The sequence below is a fragment of the Pseudorca crassidens genome, chromosome 4, assembly GCF_039906515.1.
Source record: "Pseudorca crassidens isolate mPseCra1 chromosome 4, mPseCra1.hap1, whole genome shotgun sequence".
Taxonomy (NCBI): domain Eukaryota; kingdom Metazoa; phylum Chordata; class Mammalia; order Artiodactyla; family Delphinidae; genus Pseudorca; species Pseudorca crassidens.
This window is the reverse complement of record NC_090299.1, coordinates 31,544,133-31,564,822: the sequence shown is the minus strand read 5'-3', so window position 1 is coordinate 31,564,822 and position 20,690 is coordinate 31,544,133. Positions and strand designations below refer to the sequence as shown.

Here is a 20,690-nt window from a genome sequence, read left to right as displayed (position 1 = left end):
ACCCCAAACACCTGGGAAAAGTTACCTGAGACACAAGTCTTCGTACTAACAGAGTAATCACAATTAGTTAAGCGGAGCCTAAGGAGGCACGTCTGGGGAGCAGTGGAAGTTTAGGCAGGAAAAGTCACACTGCCTCTGTCAACTGACAGCTTTTCTAAACCTGAGGTACTGACCTAGAGACCTTCACAGGGAGAAAAGGCCGAACTGGGCACAGCGGAAAAGATCGGCCTACACTTTTTTTTAAAAAAAGACCGATCATTAGTGTTTAGACAGTTCTGGTGCTAACATGATCAACGAGAGGCAAAGTGTTATCCAAAAGGAACACCAACAAAAAAAGAGACTAAGAGAAAAAAGGTAAGGATAGAAGTCTTACTTTGTACATCTCTTTATTCATTTGATAAATAACCTCTCTCATCCTACTGCAGTATGTCAGTATAAAGATATCTTTTTTATAAACATAATTATTTGTAAATATATTTTATAGTATAAAAAAGCTTAAATAATTTAAGGTATAATTTTAGGTAATTTATGGCAGCTTTATAACTTGCTGAGAAAATCTGGCATTGCAAATAGAACTTACCTCCCAAATACGTATGGAGGTTGGGTCTTCTACCCAAAACAAGCAGTCAATGAACAAGCATGAATTTTTCAGTTACAGCAGGAAACTTAGGTTGACAAGACCCCAGCGAACAAAACAGCAAAGTTCAAGGAGAAAAAAAAGCAGACCACAGACTAAACTGTTTACTTGCTTACCTCAGATTGCTTTTAGTTCCTTGATATTATTTCGAATTCACAAACGAAACATCATTTACCAGAGTAAAACAGTAGGTGAAACTATGTATTAAAGTTTTGCACTGAAAACAAGAATAAAGTCTGATGCAGACAAGAAAGATGATCTTTCTTTACAGGAATTTCTGAAACACAATTGACCAGAAATGCTTTTCCATCTCTTCTGCTTACTGAAAGATTCACCAAGTTTTGGGGAAAATACCCATTTAATTTGAAGAGACATTCTGACAATAAATATGCAATAAGTGGACTTCCTTTAGTAGCCTGGAAGGTCTGAAAACGAAAGGCTTATTTTAAAGTAGTATTTGTGTTATTATTATTCAGAATACGAAGTAGAAAACTTTGATGCATTCATATGAACGAACATTTCTATGCTAGAAATACAGTAGAAGTGAATAAAAATCAGAAGATCAAATGTTCTAGGATGAATTTCAGGCCCACTATTAAGAATTCTAATTATCCCAATGTAAAACTTCATGATTTTAAAGCTGGGAACTTTAAAGAACCAGCAAGGACTACCCTGCCAGAGGCGGAGTTATGAAAGGATAGAAAACCTGATCTTAATCAAAGATCTCAGAGATCTATAAATAGAAACAGGTGTCCAAATTAAAACCAGAGAGAGACCTTAAATGAGAGCCATCCTTTAGGACACATGCTCTGATCTGGGGATTGTTAAGGGAGCTGAGAAAGTAGCAACTGTTGGAAATGTGCATTAAAAAGAGGAAGCATACATTCATATATTCTTAACTCTATAGAGCAGGAAAATAATTCCCACTGGAGGACCATGGACCTTTAACTCAAAAAAGAAACAAACAAACAAAAAAAAAAAATCTAAGAGTTTTACACAAGCGGAAATAAGAACCCGTCTTTTCCTCTGATTTCTTCTTTTAAAGGGTCAGGGAAAATCGTCATCAGCCTTTAAGCTTTCAAGGAGTAATTCTTCCAAAAATGATGGGAATCACTCATCTGCTATGATCTGGCTTTGGAAATCATTGTAATTATTGTTATTAAGTGTTTAAGAATCCACAGGGAGATAGAGTACTGTACACAGGGCACCGAAAGAGCTATAATCTACCACTGCATCCCACCCCTGAAACCCTGGTGTCTTGCAGATTGGAAATTGCTGCATTTTTATGCTCTCCAACAGGAATCGATAATACAAGAACGCCTGCTTTCCTCCATCTGCTTCCTCACGTGGACTGGTAATCTCCTAAATGTTTTCTGTTATGAATGCTGAAATGTATTAGGTTTGTAACAAACATGACAAAAATTATCAACAACAGCTAAAACATGATCTCTAGGTCTCACAAAGGTTGTCAAGACCCTCCTTCCCCTGAATGTTCATTTGCAAATCATGAATTTCTTGAGAGGTTGCAAAAACAAATACACAGGGTCATATTTTAAGAAGCTACCGGGACTTCCCTGGTGGTTCAGTGGTCAAGAATCCACCTGGCAACACAGGAGACACGGGTTCGATCCCAGATCCGGGAAGATCCTACGTGCCCCAGAGCAACTAAGCCCGTGCACCACAGCTAAAGAGCCTGCGCTCTAGAGCCCATGAGCCACAACTACTGAGCCCTCGTGCCACAACTACTGAAGCCCAGGCGCCTAGAGCCCGTGCTCCGCAACAAGAGAAGCCACTGCAATGAGAAGCCCCGCGCACCGCAACGAAGAGTAGCCCCTGCTCGCCACAACTGGAGAAAGCCCGCACGCAGCAATGAAGACCCAACGCAGCCAAAAATAAATAAATGAAAGAAAAAAAAGCTACCACACATATATGAAGAGCATCAACAAGTTAAGATGAAGCATTTCTAAAATTACAGTGTAATTACAGAAAAATGCAATTTGAATTAGAAAAATTCAAATGTTCTCCACCACCCATCAGATACCCAACTAAACCCATTTCAATCCTGAGAAAAGTACTGGGAAGGACTTGACTAGCCTCTGGGCTGGTGGCTGGACAAAGAAATCTAAGAGTGTCTGTCCTAGCTGTAAGTCCAGTTCCTGGTACATGACAGGTGCTCAGAAAAATATCTTCGCATGGGTGAAAGAAGCAACAACAAAAAGAGAGGCAGTCGAGAAACCTGGCCCATGTACACGTTAAGATTCAGAGAGCAATTTTCTAGAAAGACTTCTCAGGCCTGTGCCACTTCTTCCATTTAAAGCTTCGAGGTGGAACGATCTGCTTATGTCTTGCAAGGTGCAGCCGACGACATGTGCTTGACAGGGTTCACCCAGAAGCGTGGCTGGTCCCGCAGGCCTTTCTGTAGCCCCCTGGGTGGGCTAAGTGGTTTCCTGCTTCAGAGTGTGCACGCACACGCACGCAACGCACGCACACACAACACACGCAACGCACGCACACACGCACTCACACACGCACGCAATGCACGCACACACACGCAACACATGCACACACACTCGGACACACACACACACACACACACACACACACACAGCTTCACCTCACCCCGTTCATCACATGGCTAACCCCAGGCAGCTCTCAGGCCTCAACTACGTTCTCAGTGGGCCCTTCCCCAGCCACCCTGTGGTTCTTTCTCAGATCCTTGCTCTTCATACAATATTTATCACAATTTTAATTATATATATACTGGGTAATTATTTGTCTAATATCTGTATCCTGTCACAAAACTTCAAGCTCTACGAGGGCAAGCACTACATCTATATTATTCAGCAATAATTATCTAATGCCTACCACAGTGCCTGGTACCTAAAAGACACTCAAGATATATTTGTTTAAAGAATGATAATAGGACAAACAGTTATGATTTTCAGGAAGTTTTCTATGTGCCAGGTACCATCTCAGTTGCTTACAAGGCACTGTATCATTTACTCCTCCTAAAGGCTGTCGTGCTCTCTCTGTTACTCCCCGAATGGCGGTGGCTGGTGACTATACAATGATTCTATGACTACCTGGCATGTAAGTGCATTCGGGCAGATGTTACTGAAGAGGTTCCGTGGTTACCGTGAACATCTGCAGACCATCCCACTACTTACCCTTCTGCCTAGAATCTGGTTGATAGCGGCACTTTCCTTTAGGGTGCACTCCGCTACGACATTCGCTCTCATTTCTTTCATGTATAACATAAAGGCATTCAGAGGCTTCTTGATGTGAGGTCTCTTGGGCTCCTGCTCCTTCCTCTGTTCATGCTGAGGCTTCCTAAAGGGCGGGGGTGGGGAAGAGGTGAGCCCAGTAAGGAAGACATGGCAGGAGAGAAGCAGAGCATCTGCTTACGCCACGAGTCCAGCTCAGGCTGGTACCACCCTCTGGGCTCTCTGTAAGCCCCCAGAACACCAGCAACTGAGAAGAGCACCTCATCAACTCCTTGTGGATGAGGAAGTTTACCTATAGCTATAGAAGGGGTGAACACAACATGGAAATGGGCCTGTGAAGATGTTCCATCTAAGCTTTTAGATGCTCCTTGGTCACCTCGGGAAAAGCTGAACATACAGTGCGGGGGGTCAGTCCTCCTCCAGAACTGAGGTTCTTAACTTTTTGGGGGTCAACGGCCCCTCTGAGAAGCTAATGAAACCTTAGACTCTCTCCCCCAAACACACGCACACTGGTTTTGCCCGTATTTGCAGGGGTTTTATGGACGATCACGTCCTCCCTGCCACCCCATCCATCCTCCCATCCCAGTACAAACCCTAGATTAAGAAACTCAATTACTAATCTCTTCGGACAATCTAGCCCTGCTGTAGCAGCCTGGGATGACCCTGGCCCGACAGGAAATCCTGGGCTTGGTTTGCCCCTTTCCCTTGAATTCTGTGCTCTTGAAGCCTTGATGCAGGGTGACTGCCTTTCTAGAAGGAAATGCACTGAACCCTCCAATCTACTTCGCTCCCGTGCTCCTCAAGAATCGGAACCCAATTAAAGCCTTGGAGTAAATGGCTAAACCGCTCAAGTTACTCAGTCGCTATGCTCTGAAGGTCACCCCCCTTTGGTGAGTTTCCCTGGATCTTTTGAGGTCTGTGCTCCTCTTCAATCTCAGACCCAGAACCAGAGCAGTGAGAATCAAGCTTTTGAGGACAGAGCTTCTGAGGCGGGGCTACACTGATTTCCGTAATAACAGACAGGGGGCAGATTCAACAGCAGCGAAAGAGAAGAAACTGTGTGGTTTAAGTCCTTAGTACCATAAGGCACGCGCGGGTGAAGACGGGGCACACTTACACGTGCATTAGGTCGCTGTCAGTGTGCGGGTGTTCCTGTTTGACCTGAGGCGTTACGATAGCTGGATGTGGGATGCCAGTTGTGTGGGGACCGGGAGGACCAGGAATCATGTGATGAGAAAACCTAAAAGAAGGAAAGACAAGAAAACAAAATGTACCGCTGTAGCGAAAGCTAGACAGAATTTCCAAACAACCCACTGACTGCTATTGGCTGACAGTGAAAACACACCTTCACACGCAGAAGTATTAACTCTAAGTTAGAGCAGGCTGATGATTAATTTCTTTCCTTTCTGTATTCAGGTGGAAAATATTTATAATTACGTGCCACCTCACAGATTTTTTTTCAAGCTAATGGTACAATCTGGCATTTCTCCTGGGAGGGCTCTAGGCCATAGGATTTAAAAAAAAAAAAAAAAAAAAAGTGAGTCACTTTTCTTGCAAAGCAGTTTTCAGAGAAGAATTTCAAGAACAATTACTGGAAATATAACACTATATTAAGATTTAGCTTTTTAAATGATTAAAAAATTGAAAGACATCACATTTTCAATTCTCTGTCTACATTCCTAAGCAAACCTTCACATTAAGAGTCTTCTTCTCCTGTTGGCTTTTTTCCTAATACTAGGAGAGAACAATTGAGAAGACAGGGGACAGGAAGATTTGTTCAGTCCCCAATTTAATAAGGTCACCATCAACATCACCCCAAATAATTTTCTACACATAAAGAAAGTAGTGTTTGAGAGATCTGGCCTAATGGAAAACCGATAACAAAATTAAGGGGAAGGATCTAATTAAAGGGAAGGATACAGTTCTGCTTCAAGGTAAAAACTACGTATGCTAAAATGAAGGCTTTTTCCCAGAGTATACTTGTAGAGCATTAAACAAATCTTAAAATATCCAACTACCATCCAACACAAAGGAGGGAAACTGCCATGCAAGAAAAATAAAACAAATGAAGACAGTACTTTCAACAAGCTCTTTGGATAAATTTGGATACGCTTTAGAAATTTTTGTTTTTCAAGCTCTTTTAAAGTCAACAATTTAATTCAACAAAAACAACTTTCTCAGGTCTTTTCATCGCCGCCTGTACAGTTAATTCCTTCTTCTGGGAAGGAAAGAAGGGACTCTGCTTGGATATGTAATATTTCAGAAACAAATTTTTAAAAATTAAGGAGGCATGGGAAAAATACAAACATTTGATCAAATCATCATGCTCTGCTAACTGTACCATTTGCAAAAATACATGATGCTGGTTATTTGCCCGTGAGAAAATCCCGTCGTCACACAATTCTTACAATGTTAAAAAAAAGTGTACAGAGAGATTTGGGGGGAAGGATAATAATTTCATCCTCTCGCAATCAGCTAGATTTACAACCTACTGAAAAAATAACGTTTCTTAAAAAGCTGAAATTCGCCACAGAAAACTGCGAATTTCCTACCGATGTAAAAAGTAAAGATTCACAACCAGTTACTAACCCAACAGTTTGACTTCTAGCATGTTAATGCTAGCTCCCTTGAAAAAGCCACATTGAACACGCAGATGACACACCACAAATGTGTGTGTACATCAAAGCACAGGGCACAGAAGCCATCCTTTCCAGAGGCAAAAGCATTACACACAGCGGTGTGGCACAGCAGACCTCACAGAGCTTCGCTTGCACCAACGTGTCCACACGGGGCCTGATTCACACACTAGGACACGCAGCCCCGTATAGCCTGACAGCCTGTGAGCACCGTCCCTTCTCTTCCGACGGCCTTGGTCCCGAAGGCTCTAGACTGGGCGTTTTCAAACACTGGCACGTGAAACTGCTACAACTTTCCTCATAGAGAGCAAATTAGAAAACTCAGATCAAACCAGTCTCTATTCTCCCCCCCGACCCCACCCCCATCATATTTTGAATCGAACAAGCTCTTCTGATAATGTCCCCTCTGGGGACGTTTCCCGTCCCACAGTCAGGCGGCAGCGAAGTCTTCTGGAGGGAGACGCGGGTTCCCGGGGCGGCCGAGTCCATCCCCCTGGTGGGCGTGGCTGGCGCTGCTGGGGAAGGACCCTCCGGGACGCCTAGTGTGGGAGCCAGGCACCCTGCGCAGACAGACGCGCGGGCCGAGCCGTGCACCCGCCCGGCCAGGACCGAGAGGCAAGCAGAGGCGCGCGAGCTGCAAGCGCAGGAAGGGCAGCCTGTCCTGGAGCGCCCCGGTTCCACCTCCACCTACCTGGACATGGAAGTGTCGACTGACAGGGAGGATGGGTAGGGTTGCCTGAAGCCTCCCGTGACGGGATATACAGGCTGACCTTGCCTGAGGTCACAGAAGAAAGGAACCCATCAATGACAAAGCATGACTTACCAACCAGCAGTAAGAGTTTCAGGAGGGGAGGAACTCAACCAGAATTTGGGGGGAGTGTTACCAGGGCATTGCTTCAGTCACCCGGCTCCTTCCCTTCCTGGACACCCTCCGCCCAACCAAAGCATCGTCTGCCTTGAAGGAAATCTCCCACCGCAGTCCGTGAACGACCTGTCATCTATCCCTTCCCCTCTCCCATCCCCACGAATGCTCTGAACAACAGGTAAACAATGTTTTTACTGAATATAACAGAACCTGAGAATGGTGAGATACTCCTTTTAGGTTAGTAGATTCTTTATCAGAATCTTTGAGCATTTCAGGGAAGGGAAGAAAGAAGGAAATAAAAGTTTATATAAAAATGAACAAAGTTTTTAAAACGCTGCACTCCCCCCCCTTATATATCCATGCTACAGGGAAGAAATAAAAGATCGATTCATCGGAGTTATTTTCTCTCTCCTCTGAGAATTCCATCTCTCCCTCTGCTTTTCCTACATCTCACACTTTGCATTTACACGGTCTTTATTTCCAGATGCCACTGATGCAACTCGGCCCAGGATTATTGCCCCTGAGTAGCTAAGTTCAGAGAGAATAATTGATGGAGCTTTGAAAATATCTGCATAATCAATTAAATTCAGACAGAGTTATTGACTGAGAGATTTAATGCAAAGAGAAGAGAGAAAGCTGGAATTTCCATGGCAGGATGAGCCTCCTTATGAAGAAGAGATAATCTAAGGATGTCAAGGTAGGGAAACTGGGGCCTTGACGTGGGAGCTGTGGGGACTGAGAGCCAGATGAAGAAAGGAGAGAAAATATCTGCTGAAGTTGCAGCGCTCTGTCCATGGAGTGAGCGGTGGGGAGAGGAGAGGAAGGGAAGTGGGAACAGGGAAAGCCTCACGCTAACAATAAAATGACAAAAACAGGCTACATCACATGCAGTGATTCTTTCTTCCCTAAATACATTTCTTTTCCTTTACCTTTACAATTAAAAAAATTTGAAAGGAATGTTACGGATTTTTCAGAAATAACAAAATAGACAGCATTTGGATTCTGAAAAGAGAAGTCCAAACATCAGTTTTTCACGCCTCTGAACTCAAACTGGTGCTTATTTTATTAAAATTCAAAAGATGCTTTTGCACTTGCATTTCTCCCTAGTTATCTGTCATTTATCTCACTTGCCCATTTATAAGCAAAGATCGATATTCAATACATCTAAGGTTATGTTTCAAAAATATAAGTTGTTCATAAAGAACTAGAAAAGAAAAATCCACACTGAACACTTTGTACAGGCATAGCAAATGCCCAAAGCCACAAATTGAATCCATAAAACTATAAGCTTCAAAGCAAATGCTACACAGCCATTTTCTACACATATTAGCAAACGAATTCAATCCATTTCAAAGTCTGTATGTTTTTTAATCTTTTAAATTGAAATGAAATAAAGTTAGCACCTTGCTTGTTGATGTGAAGTTTCTTCAACTCCAGTGTTATCATTCATAAAGCTAATTTCCACGAATGGGAAGTAGAAGAACACGTGTTCAAACGCCTGGCTAAATGTTGCAGGAAGGATCTTACCAGCCAAGAGGTGGGGTAATCTGTCCAACACCACCCGGAGACAGGGGATAGAAGGTAGGGATCTCGGGAGCTGGAGGATGTCTGGACATGCCTGTTAAAAAGAACAACAGAGAGGTAGAGTTTTCAGATTCATAGGACATTCGACTTTAAGAGAAATAGAAAGGCAAGCAAATGCGTGATGTCATTAATACTTAAGCTCTAGAATGAAACAGTATTTATTTTTCAGATCCATTTAACAGAAGTCAGTTTGTTAACTTTTCTCAAGATTTCAGCATCTGAGAAAACAGGCAGTAAGGTAGTACATCTTGAGGAGCTCCTGAAAGAGTAAATATGCTGCTAGTAAAACGGGCATCAAAATAAGACTTTAAAATTATTTAGTTTGCCCTCATTATAATATCACTTTGGTCAGGAGAAGGGTAGACAATTGTTTCTGTGTAGAATGGAAAATGACAGCCCTTTATAAGTAGAAGGCCCGCCATGGTGTTCAAGGATTAGGTAAATTGCTACTTTCAGATTTTCACTGGCTCCCTTATGGACACGTAGATTTGGGAAATGTGATACCTCAGAGGATCAAAGATTAATTAGAAATCATCTTCAGCCCCATAATGGTCGTACTTGATATGATTCATTTGGTCTCTGCCACTTCAGCTCCAGCTAAGCTCTTCATCAAGTTGAGTCCTCTGGGCTCCAAGGTCAAGCTGTTCTGGATTAGTTGTATTCCACAGAAAATGAGAGTGCCACCAAATTGTTTCTTGAGCTCACACTCCCTGGAGCACACTGCCCTATAACTGTAAAAACCACCTGAAGCGGCTTCCCTGGTGGCGCAGTGGTTGAGAGTCCGCCTGCCGATGCAGGGGACATGGGTTCGTGCCCCGGTCCGGGAAGATCCCACATGCCGCGGAGCGGCTGGACCCGTGAGCCACGGCCGCTGAGCCTGCGCGTCCGGAGCCTGTGCTCCGCAACGGGAGAGGCCACAACAGTGAGAGGCCCGCGTACCGCAATAAAAAAAAAATTTAAAAAAAAACACCTGAAGATTGTACCTAATCCTAGTCCCAGATGACACCTCTTTGTTTATATCTTACCTTGGGTACAGAAAAGAAGGGCTAAGACGCACACATAAAAATGCAAAATAAAAACTTAGATTTAGATTTGGGGGAAAGTGCTTCGGAACAGAAAAGAGCCACATGAGTTTCTTTACATATCTAATCTGGCTTTAAAAGGCCATTACCACGTGCAAAGACACATTCCCAGGTTTAACACCCAGCATATGCATTCAGTGGCTGTAATTATATTAGCCGGTATGCAAATTAGGTGAGTATACAGAAGATGCCCTTTAAGTATGCTGCTTTTTTTTTACTATTTAAAATGTTTATGAATTTCATTTGGATCTTAAAAGATACTGAAGGCCTTGAGCATATGGGAATGGCTTAAGAAGTGTCGCCTTCAAAGTGGATGTTAATTTGACTTTGAAGTTAGGACACACTCTTTCTCAACTCTCAGAGAAAGGTCTTTAATCTTTCTCTTAACAGAGAGTTTACAGGAGATCATCTGAGGTTTTACTGTTTTAAAAAGAATAGTCTAAAATCTCCTTTTTTGATCTCTTATCACTTTCAAATTTAATGAGTATTCTTTTAACTCCTTTATATCATCAATTCACCAGGAGCACTGCGTACAATGGGACCCAGGGCATTCTGCGGATCCACTCTCTCCCACTGAAGCAGAACCACTGGCAGCTGGTTTTTGGAAGCTGGAAGTTCACCTTAGCAGAGTTACCATCAAATCTCCCTTTTTTTTAAAGCGAGAAATACTGCTTCTTTTGGTCACAGTAGACCCCAAGTTTCATACTCTGGGATTTTTTTTCTTGGGTCTGGGGAGGTAGGGGCAGCAGGGGTGCCTACAGTGGTGATTCTTGACGTATCAGAATCACAGGGAAGTTTCTCCAACTCGCTGCCTCCCTCACTCTGACACTCTGATACCTCTCCAAGCCTCAGGTTCTGCAGGGGGGCTGCTCCGTTTTGAAAAGAAAAACCAGGCCAACTCAGAAGAACTTGGAAAACTTTGCGGAAATTTGAACTTGAAAATCGTAATTAGAGATGGAATTGTCTGAATTGTCTCCTTTAATCCCTTTGTTGGAGAGGTGAAGTGACGGTTCAGGTACCTAAAAAATGCGATTTGTCCTGGGATCTTATCTCTGGGATGCAGAGAAGTAGCCTGCTTTCAATCTCATGTCTCTAAGCAGACAAGCTTGAAAGCTTGCTCTCCACTCTAGTCCATGTTCTGAGTACACTGAGAAGGCTGAACCAGTGATTCTGTGTGGGAGTAATCTGACAGAACAAAAAATACAAACTAGCTGCATTTGGTTTCACTGCTTAAGAAGAAAGGCGGGAACTACCATTTACTTAGCACCTGCTACATGCTAGTTCCTACGCTGGGTATTTAATTTGACTCTTCCTATTAAAAGTCTACTCATATTTCAGATACCTCTCTCTCATGGAATATTCTCTAACTTTTATTGCTCTGAGAAATCTTTCTTCTTTGAATTTACAACATTTCATTTGTACTTTTAACATGGTACTTAAGATAGTCTTCACTTGGCTTTATAGTGAGGTTGTACAAATGATTTCCTGCCTGAGCCTCGTACACTGCTTGGAAAAAAAGAGACCGTGTTTTCCCCATCTGTGCATCAAACTATGGCTGTCTCCGGACGAGGCTCTGAATATACTTCTGAGTGACTAAACAAATGAACAGGTGAAATAAATGGACCCATTCCCCATGCTGGGTCAGTAGGATAACCGTTTTGCACGTACGTACATGATGTGGCTTAGGTCATTACGTGAGTAGAAGAAAGTGGATCTGTGTTTTCTAAATAGCTTATTGTTGTTTTAAGATCCCGTTTCCAAAGATTCCTAGAAGTGTGCGCCCCTCTACCGACTCCTGCGGTACTTCAGACACATTTCACGTCATTCATTTAATGAGTATTTATTGAACACTTAACTATACTCTGGAGGCTCTATGCAGTATATCCTTAAAAAAATTTTAAACTTTTATAAATAACTTTTATAAACACAGCCAAAATGATTCTGGTGTCAGACTGCATGGATACAGTCATTCTGCCACTCACTAGCTATATGGTCTTGAGGAAGTTATTTAATTATTATTCTGTAAAATCAGAATGAAAATGAAATAAGTGTTGTTGTGAGGAATAAATGCATTCGTATGTAATACTGAGAAGTGCTTGGTATATAGTATAAGCACTATGTTGAGTGTTTGTTGTTATTTATAAGGATACAAAACATATAAACAGGTACATAAACCCAGTATTTCTTAAAAGCTCTTTCAACATTTTTATCAGACACAATGAGTGGAACAAAATGAGGGGTATTAGCTTCCCTTGCTTTTCCTACAACTAACTACACCTACACACCTGCACCCCGCACCCTATCCCAAAACACATACTGAGGGAAACGTAAAACCTAATACGCTTCCTAATAGGAAATTAACCTAAAGTTATTTTCCTACAAATGAGAATGGGTTCTGCTGACAAGCAGTTTATATTTATCGGATAATTCCATCTAGGGTTAGAGTAGGAACACGATATTCTTTTTTTTGGATTTGGGGGGGATAGAGCTAGCCAGCTTCCCAAGGAACTTTGAAATCAGCAACTCAGTACCACCTTTTGGTGGTACCAAAAGGCAGGCAGAAAGGAGAGAAAAGAGAGTAAATGCAAGAGATCCAGTAAGCCTTAGACTTTTTTTTCCCTCATACTTATTTTTTGGTGATCAAGGTACCCAAATATAATGATATGAACTCAAAATCATGTAAATTAGTACTTTTTAAAAAATTAGTTCTTTTTAAACCAAGGTTTTATATCCCCCTAACTACACGGTGATGAGGTACATGAAGTCCACGACAAAAAAAGTAATTAAAAACAGGATTTTTATATTAAAACAAATGTAGACTGTGTATGGAGTAGAATGCAAAAATCACACGAATTTTTAGGACAAGATACTTCAAAGAAACTGCAAGCAGACAATTTCTGTTCATGCCCACTAGTCCCTTCTCTAGTTCTAAAAAGTTTGTTTAAAATAAAAAAGTTTGAGGAGTAATGATATAAAGTACAATTAGCAAGGTAGGGTAGCCGTAAGATATGGAAACAGAAGAGAAAGTGTAATTGTAATTGGTAGCTAGTCAGAAAATTGTCTGTTTCAAAAATCTGAACTCTCCTAGGGACTTCCCTGGTGGTCCAGTGGGTAAGACTCCGCGCTGCCAATGCAGGGGGCCCAGGTTCCACCTCTGGTTGGGGAACTAGATCCCGCACGCATCCCGCAACTAAAGCCTGGCGCAGCCAAAATAAATAAATAAATATTTGTATAAACCAAAACAAAACAAAAAATTGAACTCTCCTAGAATTCCTGAAAGAACAACTTCTGAACCATCATGTGTTACTCCTTTAAAAATTTTTATAATGTTATTCTTTTAAACAAGTCCGTTTCAAAGTGCTCAGAACAGGGACTGGGATATAGTAAGTACTATGTAATTGTTAAGTAGATAAACGGTTTAAAACTAAATAAAACATGCTGTTGGATTATTTTTGCTAATAGCTTGTTCGGGGCTTTTATATCTATCTTTAACTGTCACCCGCATCTTTATGGTCCTCAGAGGCCAAGGTCATATTGATCATATGGTCCCCCTTGGCCACGGCCAAGGTCATATTGGTCATATGGTCCCCCTTGGCCACGGCCAAGGTCATATTCGTCATATGGTCCCCCTTGGCCACGGCCAAGGTCATATTCTTGAGCTTCCCTCTCAAACTCAGCCTTCTTCCTAAGATGCCTATTTTAATTCCCTTTCTCACTACATATTCACAGACCTGTCTCTGATGTTTCTTATTCTTTGGAGGTCCTTGACAAAAGGAAATAGAGGAGAGGAAGGACTGGAAATGAGGAATAAAACAGAGACAAACCCAGAAACATCGGCCTTGATGATTTCTGCCTTCTCTAAGTAAAGGTACCTGGGCTCCACTCAAGCGAAGTCCAACAGTAACTAAGTCCTCAAACAGTCGTCTTTTTAATAAAGGTGGGAAATGAACATGATACATATTTAACCTAGAAGTGTTCACAGCAGTGGGAAAAACACCCAGCCTCTGAACTCCACTTTTTTTTTTACATACTTACTATATTTTGTTGTTCACTATCGATCAAAGATAGGCCTGGACACACGGGTGAAGTGCTGGAGGTGGCACATTTGACCCTATATACATTCTCTGCCTTCATGTGGCTTTACAGGACCCTTTATTTTGAATGTCTAAAGAGCCCGTTGAGGTCCAAGTATGTATGTACGTGGGAAGAATAAGGGCTATGCTGTGAACAAACTCCCCCTCAAAGTCTGCTCTAAGCTGACATGACCAGAAGGCTTGGGGAACCCGAGCTTTGTGTCTGACAATGAACCCACACACACACCCATCAGGTTAGAAAACAGGTGTCTTGATTTTTCAGACTGCTTATGATGTGTGTTTCTCTGTAAATGATACAGAAGCAGAACTTGGTAATAATGTAGAGAAGCAAAATAAGACTCATGTTGCTTGACTTTAGACAGAGATGGTTTTGTATTTTAATTATATTTATATCTAAATTGGTGCTGGGAAACAACAAAGAGAGGAGAAAACACAACAGGGATATAAAGACCAAAAGAAATCACAAAAGGCTCAAAAAGGTAACATTTGAGGAAAAAACAATCTCCCACTTTGTCCCTTTTCTACCTTTTTTTTTTTTAAACACAATCATCAACACCTAGTACATGCTAAAATAAACAAATACGGCAGGGGGCACTGAGGACTGAATTTGTAATATATTTTCACAACATATTGGTTTACACTGTGATCATAGATCATCAGAGCTGTCACTTTGAAATGACCCTTCAATATTTTTGTTCTGTTTTCTTTTTTTTTAATCCTGAAAAGAAAAGAAGCCAACAACAAATTCTTGTATGCTTATTAGATGTGGCACACATATACAATGGAATATTACTCAGCCATAAAAAGAAACGAAATTGAGCTATTTGTAATGAGGTGGATAGACCTAGAGTCTGTCATACAGAGTGAAGTAAGTCAGAAAGAGAAAGACAAATACCGTATGCTAACACATATATATGGAATTTAAGAAAAAAAAATGTCATGAAGGACCTAGGGGTAAGACAGGAATAAAGACACAGACCTACTAGAGAATGGACTTGAGGATATGGGGAGGGGGAAGGGTAAGCTGTGTCAAAGCGAGAGAGAGGCATGGACATATATACACTACCAAACGTAAGGTAGATAGCTAGTGGGAAGCAGCCGCATAGCACAGGGAGATCAGCTCGGTGCTTTGTGACCACCTGGAGGGGTGGGATAGGGAGGGTGGGAGGGAGGGAGATGCAAGAGGGAGGAGATATGGGGATATATGTGTATGTATAACTGATTCACTTTGTTATAAAGCAGAAACTAACACACCATTGTAAAGCAATTATACTCCCATAAAGATGAAAAAAAAAAAAAGAAATTGCTATCAAATAAATTCCTCTCATCTCCTACAAATGTATTATGACCCACCCAGTGACATGTGCGGAGGCACTTGTGAGGTCGCTCAGACTGATGAGATGAGGCTCCTTGCTTATCCAAAGCGGCCTGGGGAGGGAGGCAGGGCTCTCACCTTGTTTGGAGCTGACATCCGACGGGATGTGTGACGGGTGTGATCCTGGAGAAAAGTGCTCGTCGCTGTAAGTGATGAGGGGGGTGAGAGGATGGACTGCGTGGGACGGCTGCACCACGGGCACTTTATTTGACTGCAAAGTAACCACAAGGACAGCCGTTAATATGGACGCCCAGCTCCTGTCTCCTCTCCCCGCAGAAGTCACACAACAGCGGTCACTGGGCACCAGCACAACCCGAGAATCCTCTCCAGACCTGGACGACTGAATCGTCTGCTCTACTCACTTAGATCGTCAGGATTTTCTCATGTTCGGGACTCAAGTACATGAATATCCCACCGAGAAACAACCAGTTATTTAACCAAGGCCCCTTTGGAGATTTAGGTTGGTCACTATTATTCCATATGACGTTAAGTTCTAAACGTACACATGTACACTCCCCTTTTGGATCATCTCCTCAGGTGAAAGTCAGCAAAGAGCTACTGGAGCAAAAGTTGTGAATGTTTTATAAACTCTTTATTCATTATATATGTTCGGCATAAAAAAGGCACTCAATAAATATTGTTCAAAGAATACATAAATGAATAAATATTGTCAACTTGAAGGGCAACTTTTAAAACAACCCAGTATATATAAATCTGCTGTATTGGTATCACCTTAGTTTATAAAATTCGTCATTCTAGAGTTGTACATCTTTAAGAACCACATTATACCATATAGTTTTATAGTTTGGTCAATCAAGCATGACCATCATTCATTAAGCTTTAGAGCTGCTCAGTTCATCTTCAGGTTCTTTAGTTTCTAGAAGTCTTAATTGATAAGAGCAAGTTCCCAATCTTGAGCTTAACTGCGTAATGTGAAATATGGCTTGTCAGAACACTCTAACTTGTTAGCCTTTATATTTTAACATATTTTATATGTCTTCTATGTGTTTAAAAGTAAACTTTATTACTTAATTTGGAATTCTAAAACAGTAACCCGTTTTAGAGGTTCAGGTTATTTATCTGGACCTCATCAATTTGAAATCTGGAATTCTTTTGTTTGGCTAAAGTTGACCCCGCCCCCCACCCCGCCCCCAAGAAAGTGCCTACAAAGCAAATCAGTAATATAAACAAGATTCAGGCAGTTTAACCTAATCAGGGGATTGTTTCAAAAGGAACTCTACCCACCCCCCTCCAAGAGAGTAAACTCGACACAATTATATACATGCAAAATACGTTCCTGATTTTAAATTCATCTCCTAGTTAAAGCAGTCTCGGGAAGATCTCTATTTAGAAACACTACCGTAACAAGTAACTTGTGAATTTAAGAGGAATAGACTGTAATGAATTGTAACTATTCTCTCATTCACTAGTTCAGACATGCCTTCACCACAGCCAGTTTGAAATAGTGAGACTGTTACTGTGCTACAGACTAAAATGCACACGAAATCACTTTCTCCGGAAACAAATATCTGTTTAAAACAAATATTAAAAAAATGTAAGTGCCTGAAAACTGCACAGTGTAAACTGCTTAAAATGTAGGGACATATCTGAATGGCTGAGGGCCCATAACACACTTGTGTGTGGTGGCTGCACCTATGATGTACTCTGATTATTTCATGTTTTTTTTTACAAATTAGGTATAAACGGTACGTGGCTCCAACAGGAAAAACCATCCTCTCAGGAAAATTAGGAATAATCATACTAGTAACACTTAATTCTCTTTACAGTTAGTAATAGTAATTCTCTACACCCTATCATTACAACCTGCGCCCAAAAGAAACTTACGAAGAAAAAAAAGCAAGGGGAAAAAAAATCACACTTTTTTAGACAATAACATAATATCCATACTAGACTTTCCCCTATTTTATAATTATCAGCTTCCCTCTAATGGCAGAACTTGCGTAGCTCACATAGCCCTTGGCATTTATTAAATAGAGCACCATTATCAAAGCCACATGCCTCTTCTCCCTACACTTCTGCACAGACATCTATGCACATAAATGTGTAAACGGTTAAAAAAAAATCTTTCAATGCTTTTCAAGGGTTAGTCATGCAGTTTGTCAAATACACAGAATGAGCTTCTTAAATACTTAGAATGCTAAAGGGATGCTTCTTAAATATTTAGGATGCTAGAGGAAGTGGGAGGCGGGTGGGTGTGACGATATTATTATTATAAACCCTTTTAAAGACAGCAAAAATCGCAACACCCAAATGCTAAAATGAATATATTTCAACTATAGTTTAGAATAACTGCTTTGAGTTTCATTTTTCAGAAGTTTCATAAGAAGCATAATCGCCGAACAATCTACTTAGATATTTTCTTGGGGTAGTTAAAAAAGCACTGCAGAAATCTTCTGGGGAAAAAAAAATATGTATTTATTTTGCATGCCTTTCTCATTTCCAGAGCACCACCTTAAGGGACCTGCATTAGCAGGCAGCATCTTCTTGACGTCTGACCTATCCCTCCAGCCATATAGCTCAGAATCCGGTGCCATGAATTTTTGTTAAATTATGCTATCCTTGCTCTCCTCTTAATTTTACGGCTTTCAAGACAGATTTGCTTTCCTGTGGGAAGGAGATAAGAAGCTGAGGATTTTCATTTAAGCTCTGGCCTTGTCTTATATTTTGCAAGATGGATAGCGGAAGCAGTACTAGTAGGTGTGCTAAAGCCAACAAGGATTATGTCTATTTTTGTGGCCAAATAATAAAAGCAATATGAAATCTCAATAACATGAGCGAGCCCAGTTCTAGGGTTTATATCTTGCCTCCTGCTGATCACCTCTGCTACGTACACAAAAGGGTCCAACCGACACCACGGAGGCTCGGCACGTCGCCCTCACAGTCAAGTGTCCTCAGCCCTGAACAGTGGGCTTCCTCTGACATCAGGAGCCGCTGCCCTCTGATGCCACACGCCCACACAAGGCGAGAAGCCACGCACTGCGACTTTGTGTTAAGTTTTACGACAGACAATATAACCACTCTTTTTTATCGCCCACCTTAGGGTTTTTTCTCTTTTTTTTGAACTTTTTATTTTATATTGGAGTACAGTTGATTAACAATGTTGTGTTGGTTTCAGGTGTACAGCCAAGTGATTCAGTTATACATATACATGTATCTATTGCTTTTCAAATTCTTTTCCCACTTAGGTTGTTACATAATATTGAGCAGAGTTCCCTGTGCTCTACAGTAGGTCCTTGTTGGTTATCTCTTTTAAATACAGCAGTGTGTGCATGTCAGTCCCAAACTCCCAACATAACCATTCTTAATTCTAGTCTTCTCATCTCCAAATAACAATGTGCTGTATATTGGGGAGGGGAGCGTGTGAGGAGAGAAATAACTAATCGACTACTTAGCTTCTATAGACACACTTACGTAACTACATTATAATGCCTAGTTACAGGTATATATGCGGGCACATGTGTATATTCATTAAGCACCTAAAATGTGCCAAGCACTGTTCTAGTGCGGATGGCCAATACAGACAAGGTCCCTGTTCTCACGCAGCTTCCTTCCTAGGGGCCTGGAAAATGGGGATGCGAGTACTGGAGACTAAATAAATAAATAAATAAATGTGTAAAAAACAAAACAAAAACCCCAAGCAAAATCTGAAAAGACGACATCAAGTGCTATGAAGAAGAGGAACCAGGTGATAGAAGAGACAGTGTATATCCCATCATATGCCTTCGTATCACATTAAAGCTGTAAGAAACCGAAAGTTCATTTCGTCCAAGATCCTTATTTTCTAAGACAGGAAGCTGAAAAACAGAGGTCACCAGGGAATGGGTGATCAAGCCATGACTACTGTCAACACTTACAGTAAGACAGCCTTACTCACTACACAACTCCAGTTAACACAGGGCCACTGTGAAGAAAATGGGAATGGAGACCCCCAGGCGCACTTAAGAGAGTGGAACCAAGCAGTAGAGAAATTACCATCTTTCTGGCTCCTACTCTGTGCTGGGAACTGTGCACCTAGTACTGTACCTAATGGGACCCCAGTCTCCCGACTCCCCCTCTGGTGCTTTTCCCAGCATACAGCTCCCTGTAAGGGAGGGAGGAAGGGCAAAAATCATTTCGATTCTTTTTCATTCACAGCTACAGTCAGGTAAGTCTTAGCTTCCAGAGGAGAGCCACCAGGTACTCCCAACGTGTGTCCTTTCCTTGATCATCTCAGGAAAACAGCATGCACAATTATCCACCTTTACAAGACACCTGGCAGCCTCAAGTCGTCCCAAATTCTCCACGCCTGCTCAGAGAGAGGTTCAGTAACGTGTCTACACTCATACAGCAGCAGGTGGCTGAGCCCGGCCACAGACCTTCATCTTCTGATTCCAGCTCTGCATCTCAGGCAGGTGATCAGTCAGGTGAGCAAAGGAAAAAGATGGAAAGAGCAGGTACTGGAAAAGGGGTAGAAGATATCAAGGGTGGATTCGAGAACACAGCTCTCCTGCCTACACTCAGCACGCATAAGTGGCCATTCAGGAGGAATCCCGCAATCTTTTCCCAAACTGGAAAAACCACCATCAGGCCACCCTACCCGTGAAGCACATAATGATTACAGTAACTAACACTTAGCCAAGGACTTCCTATGTACTAAGCACTTCATAAGTATCTTTGAGGCAGATACTATCATTATCCTCCTTTTCCAGAAGGGGAGGCTGAGGCACAGAGAAGGTAAGTAACTTTCCTGAGGACCCAGAGCTAGTAAGTGGCAGAGCCAGGTTCAAATGCAGGAAGTCTGGCTCTAGAGGCCACGTTCATTACCAGTAGACCATGCGGCCTCCCCGAAGAGCCCAGCTCATAAAATCCTGGACACCGAGTTGACCATCTGGGCCGTAGCTGACAGTACGTGACATCCATGAAATGCCCGTGTGGTCTCTGTACCCCGCACAGGAATCACATCAGACAAAGAGGCACCTTAGTAGAAGTGGTTAGAGCCGGAGACTCAACAGCCACCTTTCTCTCCAGGACTGGAAAACATTCCAAGGAAGCTAGCTTGGCTGCCACCCAGGCTGGTCCCTGCGCGTAAGGACTTCGGCATCACGGCCAAGAAGACCCACGCCTCCTGCGGACACGAAGTGGGTACCACTTAGGGACCCCGAGAGTCAGCCCCAAAGCAGCATTCCCAGAAAC

The 20,690-nt window shown here is 42.0% G+C and overlaps 1 protein-coding gene across 4 annotated transcripts in view; it reads right to left on the bottom strand.

The window, feature by feature from the left end:
* LEF1 (lymphoid enhancer binding factor 1) overlaps nucleotides 1-20,690 on the bottom strand; it is a 118,463-nt gene that overhangs the window by 23,823 nt on the left and 73,950 nt on the right. For 2 of the 4 annotated variants that reach the window (XM_067735369.1, XM_067735370.1), the window contains exons 4-8: nucleotides 15,576-15,708; nucleotides 8,890-8,980; nucleotides 7,189-7,272; nucleotides 4,979-5,101; nucleotides 3,805-3,967 (exon numbers count right to left, since the gene is read on the bottom strand). In XM_067735369.1, coding sequence (XP_067591470.1) covers nucleotides 3,805-3,967; nucleotides 4,979-5,101; nucleotides 7,189-7,272; nucleotides 8,890-8,980; nucleotides 15,576-15,708 — 594 coding nt within the window. The remainder of the gene's footprint in view (nucleotides 1-3,804; nucleotides 3,968-4,978; nucleotides 5,102-7,188; nucleotides 7,273-8,889; nucleotides 8,981-15,575; nucleotides 15,709-20,690) is intronic. The other 2 variants (XM_067735371.1, XM_067735372.1) reach the window with 1 other exon arrangement.